Source organism: Penaeus chinensis, chromosome 13 (assembly GCF_019202785.1).
Source record: "Penaeus chinensis breed Huanghai No. 1 chromosome 13, ASM1920278v2, whole genome shotgun sequence".
Taxonomy (NCBI): domain Eukaryota; kingdom Metazoa; phylum Arthropoda; class Malacostraca; order Decapoda; family Penaeidae; genus Penaeus; species Penaeus chinensis.
Window position 1 is genome coordinate 15,809,150 of NC_061831.1, and position 7,500 is coordinate 15,816,649.

The 7,500-nt window shown below is 49.5% G+C and overlaps 1 protein-coding gene across 2 annotated transcripts in view; it reads left to right on the forward strand.

Moving 5' to 3' along the window:
* LOC125031725 (A disintegrin and metalloproteinase with thrombospondin motifs adt-1-like) overlaps positions 1-7,500 on the forward strand; it is a 39,222-nt gene that overhangs the window by 22,786 nt on the left and 8,936 nt on the right. The window contains exons 5-11 of one of the 2 annotated variants that reach the window (XM_047622649.1): positions 1-122; positions 307-517; positions 1,619-1,754; positions 2,019-2,280; positions 2,549-2,654; positions 3,593-3,727; positions 4,207-4,313. The exon at positions 1-122 is cut by the window's left edge and continues 47 nt beyond it. In XM_047622649.1, coding sequence (XP_047478605.1) covers positions 1-122; positions 307-517; positions 1,619-1,754; positions 2,019-2,280; positions 2,549-2,654; positions 3,593-3,727; positions 4,207-4,313 — 1,079 coding nt within the window. The remainder of the gene's footprint in view (positions 123-306; positions 518-1,618; positions 1,755-2,018; positions 2,281-2,548; positions 2,655-3,592; positions 3,728-4,206; positions 4,314-7,500) is intronic. The other variant, XM_047622650.1, reaches the window with a different exon arrangement.

Below are 7,500 nucleotides of genomic sequence, written 5' to 3' on the forward strand. Positions count from 1 at the left end.
TCCGGAGGCTGTGACACGCAGGAGGCGCAGTATTGAACCCGAGGGAGAGCGAGACGACGCCCTGCCGACACACATCGTTTACCGCAGAGAGAGTCACGATGAAGAATGTCCGTCGGAGAGCCGTACGTAACGTGGCATTTTTTAGTTTGTTTATTTTTCTCAGATGTTGCATATCGTCCCTTTGCTTGACGAAGTTTTATAAACCATGTGTTATTCCAAAATTTCCCATTTTCTTTGATCGAAAGAAAATAGCTCCCATAATCTATGGTAAACTTAAACAGAAATAACCATCCCCCCCCCCCCCAGACTCTCGACGTCGTAGATCTTTCATCTCAGATACGGATGAGATTTCACGGATGAAGGCCCAACAGGAGGAGACGAGAGCAGCCCTAGGATCACGCGAAGGCAGAAGATCCTACTACGACAGCTTCGAACATGTCGTAGATGAACAATTGCGATCGGAATGGCATCGCGACAACCGCTACGGCCCAGAGGGACACGAGGACAACAGAGCCAGGTAGGAGCAAGGGGAAGGAGAGAGAGAGAGAGAGAGAGAGAGAGAGAGAGAGAGAGAGAGAGAGAGAGAGAAAGAAAAAGAAAAGAAAATAAGAGAAAAGAAGATAGAAGAAAGAGACAGAGACAAGAAAAGAGAAAGATGGATAGGAATGAGAGAAATTGAAAACGTGAAAGTCAGAAAGAGAGAGACAGAGAGAGAGAGAGAGAGAGAGAGAGAGAGAGAGAGAGAGAGAGAGAGAGAGAGAGAGAGAGAGAATAGAAAAGAAAAGAAGATAGACAAGGGACGACTGAAAAGTTGGTAAAATTCACCTTCTTGCATCCAGGCATCTTACACACAGCACCTCACGGAAAACAGATGAACACTACGAATGGCGTCTTGATACATCTCCCAGCACCATCTCAGATCGTAAAATGAAGAAAAGGAAGAGAGAGATAAATGAAGGAGAGGGGTTGAGTAGTAGAGAAAGAGACAAGAAGAGAGAAAGATGGATAGGAATGATAGAAATTGCAGGAGTGAGCGACGGAGGAAATGTGAATGTCAGTTAGTAAATAAGGGAGCAAGCTAGGAAGAAGAGTGAGAGAGAAAGAATGAGAAAGAAAACGAGAGAGAAAAAAGTGAAACGGAATGAAAAACACAGAGAGAGAGAGAGAGAGAGAGAGACAGAGAGAGAGAGAGAGAGAGAGAGAGAGAGAGAGAGAGAGAGAGAGAGAGAGAGAGAGAGAGAGAGAGAGAGAGAGAGAGAGGGAGGGAGGGAGGGAGGGAAGGAGGGAGGGAGGGAGAGGGAGAGAGAGAGAGAGAGAGAGAGAGGAGAGAGAGAGAGAGAGAGAGAGAGAGAGAGAGAGAGAGAGAGAGAGAGAGAGAGAGAGAGAGAGAGAGAGAGAGAGAGAGAGAGAGAGAGAAAGCAAAAAGAGAGGAAGACAGAGAGAGATCAAAAGCAGCAAAGAAAGAGAAAAAACAAACAAGAAAGAGGGCTCGAACCCCTGTCACTGCCCTGCGCGTTAAGTTTCCACAGCAAGGACTCCCATAGAGATCGCTCTTGCATGGCTAATCATCACAAAGAACCCATAATTTGTCTTCTCATCGTTACCCACTTCCTTCCAGGGGTTTCCATGGCGAAGACCTGTACATCGAGACGGCCGTGTTTGTCGACAAGGACCTGTACAGGCACATGCAGGATAACTTCCCGAGGGACACGGAGGACCAGGTGCTCAAGGTGGTCCTCGCTATGGTCAACGCTGTGAGTGTCTTTTCTTTCTGTCACTCGTTTACGTTATTTCGTGTTTATCTTCCATACTTTCGTTTCCCTTTTTTTCGTTCTGTCCTGATCCTTTCTTTCATATTATTATCCCATTTTTCTGTTTGTGCTTTCCTTTGTATCAATCTTTTGCCCATGTTTCTTTCTTTAGATTTTCTCCATATCTAAGAGTAAATTTCTATGCAAAATGAGACAATAACCGATCTAACGCCGTCCTTCCCCTCCCCTCCCCCCCCCCCCCACCAGGTACAACTCCTCTACAACGACGACACTTTAGGCCACAGGATCAAGTTCGTCCTCAAGCGCCTCGAGATCCTGTACAAAGACCCGACGGACCTGCACCGCCCCTACGACATCGACAACCTCCTGACGAACTTCTGCTCGTGGCAACGCAAGGAGAACCCGCCCAGGGACAGCGACCCCTTGCACTGGGACCACGCCCTCATCCTCACCGGCCTAGACGTCTTCACCATCAACTCCAAGGGCAGGGTCAACTCGCAGGTCGTCGGTGAGATTTCGATGTCGCTCTTTTGTGCTTTAAGACTGAGGAGTTTATATTTGTGGTGTAGGAGAGAAGTGGAAAGATAAGAAAGGGAAGAAAGTGAAAAAGAGATAGGAAAAGCGAATCTGATTGTTTTTTTCCTTTCTCCTTTTGATATTTTAAGACTGTTTAGTGTGTGTGTGTGTGTGTGTGTGTGTGTGTGTGTGTGTGTGTGTGTGTGTGTGTGTGTGTGTGTGTGTGTGTTACTAAATACCCCGTTCTCCGCTTCTCCAAGGTCTGGCTCCGGTCGCAGGCATGTGTACGGCATCCAGCTCTTGCACCGCCAATGAAGGTCGCCATTTTGAGTCTGTTTACGTTGTGGCGCACGAAATCGGACATAAGTAAGTCTGTATTAATTATTATAAGATTTAATAATAGGTCAGTTTGTTTTCAACTTCATACCCTACTCATCGCAGATTTCAATAGTGTAATAAAAGGAATTTTACCACACACAATAGCATTTAACAAAACCAATGAAAACATGATCTGATCTCACCAATTATAAGAGCACTAGTCCTGGATAGAATTTGATATAACAGAAAAAACAACAAGAAGAATTTGAATTAATACACAGACGAAACGATCGAGTAAAAATAAATCACATTTCAAAGACCACGTAATTCTGACGCTGAAGTATCGAACTATCAACTGCACATCTTGCAAAGGTAATGGAGGGGGGGGGGGAGGGATTTTCACCGATCCCGGGCTCTTCAAATTAGAAAATAAGTAAATGTATAAATAAATAGATTAATAAAGTAGATATATAGATAAAATTGATTATGTAAAAAATTTATTTGAATTTATGGTCCTCATGTAGAAGAAATTAATTTTCTTGTCAGTGTAGAACGACAGTGACTACAGCAGCAAGAAATATAGGTTATAATCGTTAATCTTGTTTATTTTTAAATGCTTGGTAGCGAATGTGTATACAATATATCTTCATTTTATCCTGAGATTGTGACCCCTTCAAATGACATAACCCCCCGGGCTCCCAGATAACTGGGAAATAGATATCTGACTATGCTCTTTGTGCAACGACCCTGCCCCTGCCCTTTGTCCATCGCCCCTGCCCCTGCCCTTTGTGCAACGCCCCTGCCCCTGCCCTTTGTGCAACGCCCCTGCCCCTGCCCCTGCCCTTCGTACAACGGCCCTGCCCCTTTGTGCAACGCCCCTGCCCCTTTGTGCAACGCCCCTGCCCCTTTGTGCAACGCCCCTGCGCCTGCCTTTTGTGGAACGCCCCTGCCCATGCCCTTTGTACATCGCCCCGTCTCCCTCCCAGTCTAGGGATGCGCCACGACGGCCTCCAGGCAGGCAACAACTGCGACCCCGGCAGGTACATCATGTCGCCGACTCTGGGCTCTGGCAAGATCACGTGGTCCTCCTGCTCGAGGCGGTACCTGGATGATTTTTTAAGGTGGGCGCTATTTGATTTTTGTTATATTCATAGTTATTTGTTTATTGCTATTTTTTTTTAGATATTTTGTTTGTTTATTTGTTTGTTCATTCTTTTTGTTTGGGGGGGAGGGGCTTTCTTTATTTTTTTCTGTTATTTTCTTACCTGATGTATGAATTATATTTCATTTTATAATATTTATTAATTTGTTATTATTTATTATCATTATTTTGGTTGAGTTGCTTTGACATGTTTATGAAAAAAAAAATCATTGGTAATTACTGATCATGTTGATGAAGAAATTAGATGGATAAATCTGTAAACTGAAAGATTACCGATTACTGACGCAAGCAGCAGCTGTTGTTGAAAACTGAAGAATTGCTGAATCATAACAAATATCCGAAAATAGACAAAGGATAATAACAAAAGTAGCTAACTACACTAACTACAACAAAGCAAAACACAAAAAAACTAGCCTTCAACCGGTCTCCTCCTCCCAGGACGGCGCAAGCGGAGTGCCTGCGGGACGCGGCTCGGCCTCTGAGTCAGCCGCTCAACCACGAGCAGTATTCCCCGCCCGGGCAGCGGTTCTCGGCCGACCAGCAGTGTGAGTGCGGGGGGGGGGGGGGGGGGGTCTGTGCATGGTTGCCTTTTGATTTCATCTAATTATTCACCTTTCCACTGCAATTTTTACCAGCTCCATTATCATCATCATTATCGTTATCATTATCATTACCTTAACCATTATCAATATCATTATCATAATCATTATCATTATTGTCATCATTTCATTATCATGATCAGTTAAAGAGAAAGTTAGAATCAGCCATGCAGTGTTTAAAAAAAAATAGTTAAAAAGCATTAAGAGCGAATCCAGGGGATTCCCCTCTACCCTTCCTTTCCATTGTCTCTTCTGTTCTCTTGCCTTTCCTCCCCTCCCCTCCCCTCCCCTCCCCTCCCCTCCCTCTCCCTTCTCTCCTCGTCTCCCTCCCCTCCCCTCCCTCCCCCTTCTCTCCTCCTTTCCCTCCCCTCCCCCTTCTCTCCTCCTTTCCCTCCCCTCCCCTCCCTCCCCCTTCTCTCCTCGTTTCCCTCCCCTCCCCTCCCTCCCCCTTCTCTCCTCGTTTCCCTCCCCTCCCCTCCCTCCCCCTTCTCTCCTCGTTTCCCTCCCCTCCCCTCCCTCCCCCTTCTCTCCTCGTTTCCCTCCCCCTCCCCTCCCTCCCCCTTCTCTCCTCGGTTTCCCTCCCCTCCCCTCCCCCCCCCTGCTCTCCTCGTTTCCCTCCCCTCCCCTCCCCTCCCTCCCCCTTCTCTCCTCGTTTCCCTCCCTCCCTCCCCTCCCTCCCCATTCTCTCCTCGTTCTCCCCTCCCCTCCTCCCCTTCTCTCCTCCTTTCCCTCCCCTCCCCTCCCTCCCCCTTCTCCCCTCGTTTCCCTCCCCTCCCCTCCCTCCCCCTTCTCTCCTCGGTTCCCTCCCCTCCCCTCCCTCCCCCTTCTCTCCTCGTTTCCCTCCCCTCCCCTCCCCTCCCTCCCCTTCTCTCCTCCTTTCCCTCCCCTCCCCCCTTCTCTCCTCCTTTCCCTCCCCTCCCCTCCCTCCCCCTTTCTCTCCTCGTTTCCCTCCCCTCCCCTCCCTCCCCCTTCTCTCCTCGGTTCCCTCCCCTCCCCTCCCTCCCCCTTCTCTCCTCGTTTCCCTCCCCTCCCCTCCCTCCCCCTTCTCTCCTCGTTTCCCTCCCCTCCCCTCCCTCCCCCTTCTCTCCTCGTTTCCCTCCCCTACCCTCCCTCCTTTCCCTCCCCTCCCTCCCCTCCCTCCCCCTTCTCTCCTCGTTTCCTCCCCTCCCCCTTCTCTCCTCCTTTCACTCCCCTCCCCTCCCTCTCCCTTCTCTCCTCGGTTCCCTCCCCTCCCCTCCCTCCCCCTTCTCCCCTCCCCTCCCTCCCCCTTCTCTCCTCGTTTCCCTCCCCCTCCCCCTTCTCTCCTCCTTTCACTCCCCTCCCCTCCCTCCCCCTTCTCTCCTCGGTTCCCTCCCCTCCCCTCCCTCCCCCTTCTCCCCTCCCCTCCCTCCCCCTTCTCTCCTCCTTTCCCTCCCCTCCCCCTTCTCTCCTCCTTTCACTCCCCTCCCCTCCCTCTCCCTTCTCTCCTCGTTTCCCTCCCCTCCCCTCCCTCCCCATTCTCTCCTCGGTTCCCTCCCCTCCCCTCCCTCCCCCTTCTCTCCTCGTTTCCCTCCCCTACCCTCCCTCCTTTCCCTCCCCTCCCCCTCCCCTCCCTCCCCCTTCTCTCCTCGTTTCCCTCCCTCCCCTCCCTCCCCCTTCTCTCCTCCTTTCCCTCCCCTCCCCTCCCTCCCCCTTCTCTCCTCCTTTCCCTCCCCTCCCTCCCTCCCCCTTCTCCCCTCCCCTCCCTCCCCCTTCTCTCCTCGTTTCCCTCCCCTCCCCTCCCTCCCCCTTCTCTCCTCGTTTCCCTCCCCTCCCCTCCCTCCCCCTTCTCTCCTCGTTTCCCTCCCCTCCCCTCCCTCCCCCTTCTCTCCTCCTTTCCCTCCCCTCCCCTCCCTCCCCCTTCTCTCCTCGTTTCCCTCCCCTCCCCTCCCCTCCCTCCCCCTTCTCTCCTCGTTTCCCTCCCCTCCCCTCCGTCCCCCTTCTTTCCTCGTGTCCCTCCCCTCCCCTCCCCCCCCTCCCCCTTCTCTCCTCGTTTCCCTCCCCTCCCCTCCCTCCCCCTTCTCTCCTCGTTTCCCTCCCCTCCCCTCCCTCCCCCTTCTCTCCTCGTTTCCCTCCCCTCCCCTCCCTCCCCCTTCTCTCCTCCTTTCCCTCCCCTCCCCTCCCTCCCCCTTCTCTCCTCGTTTCCCTCCCCTCCCCTCCCCTCCCTCCCCCTTCTCTCCTCGTTTCCCTCCCCTCCGTCCCCCTTCTTTCCTCGTGTCCCTCCCCTCCCCTCCCCTCCCTCTCCCTTCTCTCCTCGTGTCCCTCCCCTATCCTCCCTCCCCTTTCTCTCTTCCCTTCGCTCTCCACCCTATCCCATCGCCAGTGTCAACGTGAATAGGGAGACAATTTCAATACAAGTTCATTTACAGCAACTTTAACAAAAGCGTCATGGCGGCCCGACCGTTACAGTGACGGTTAGAGGAAATCTTTTGAATCGGTCCGCGTTTTGTTTACTGTGTCCTCTGCACCTCAGTCAAGGTCAAAGTGATTTTGGTATGCCCTTTTTTTTTTTTTTTTTTTTTTTTTGTCAAGTTTGGATTATCTGTTGGAAAGGAATTACGTCTAGTTTACATTAATTACTATTTGCATTTCCTACGGAGGCGAGTTATTATTGCTATCCGTTCAATGACCGCTTCAGTAACAGTAATTTCGCCTTTCTGCATTTGAATAAATAAATGTATTTTCCTTTATTTTTTTTTTATTATTATTATTTTTTTTTTTTGCCCCTGTAAGCAAGTTCTGTAAAACATGCAGAAAAAAATCTAGATTATTCTTACATCTAAAGAACATAACAAGTACTGCCCATCCTTATACTTCGTTTTATATAATCGTTTATTCAAAACACTTATCCTCTTGGTCAAAAGTCTGTTATCGTTTATTCAATTCTATTTAAATCTCTTTGCGCTTAAATCATATATTCCTTAATTAAACTACATTTAAACCTCTTTACTCTAAAATCGAAACTGAGGCACTGTTCATTCTTGTAATTCTATACTAATGCGTTTCTTCAACTACACTGAAACCTGTTGCTCTAAAATAATTCATTAATTCAATTACACTGAAGCCATTTGCTCTAAAATAATAATTTCATTAATTCAACTTCATTTACACCTCT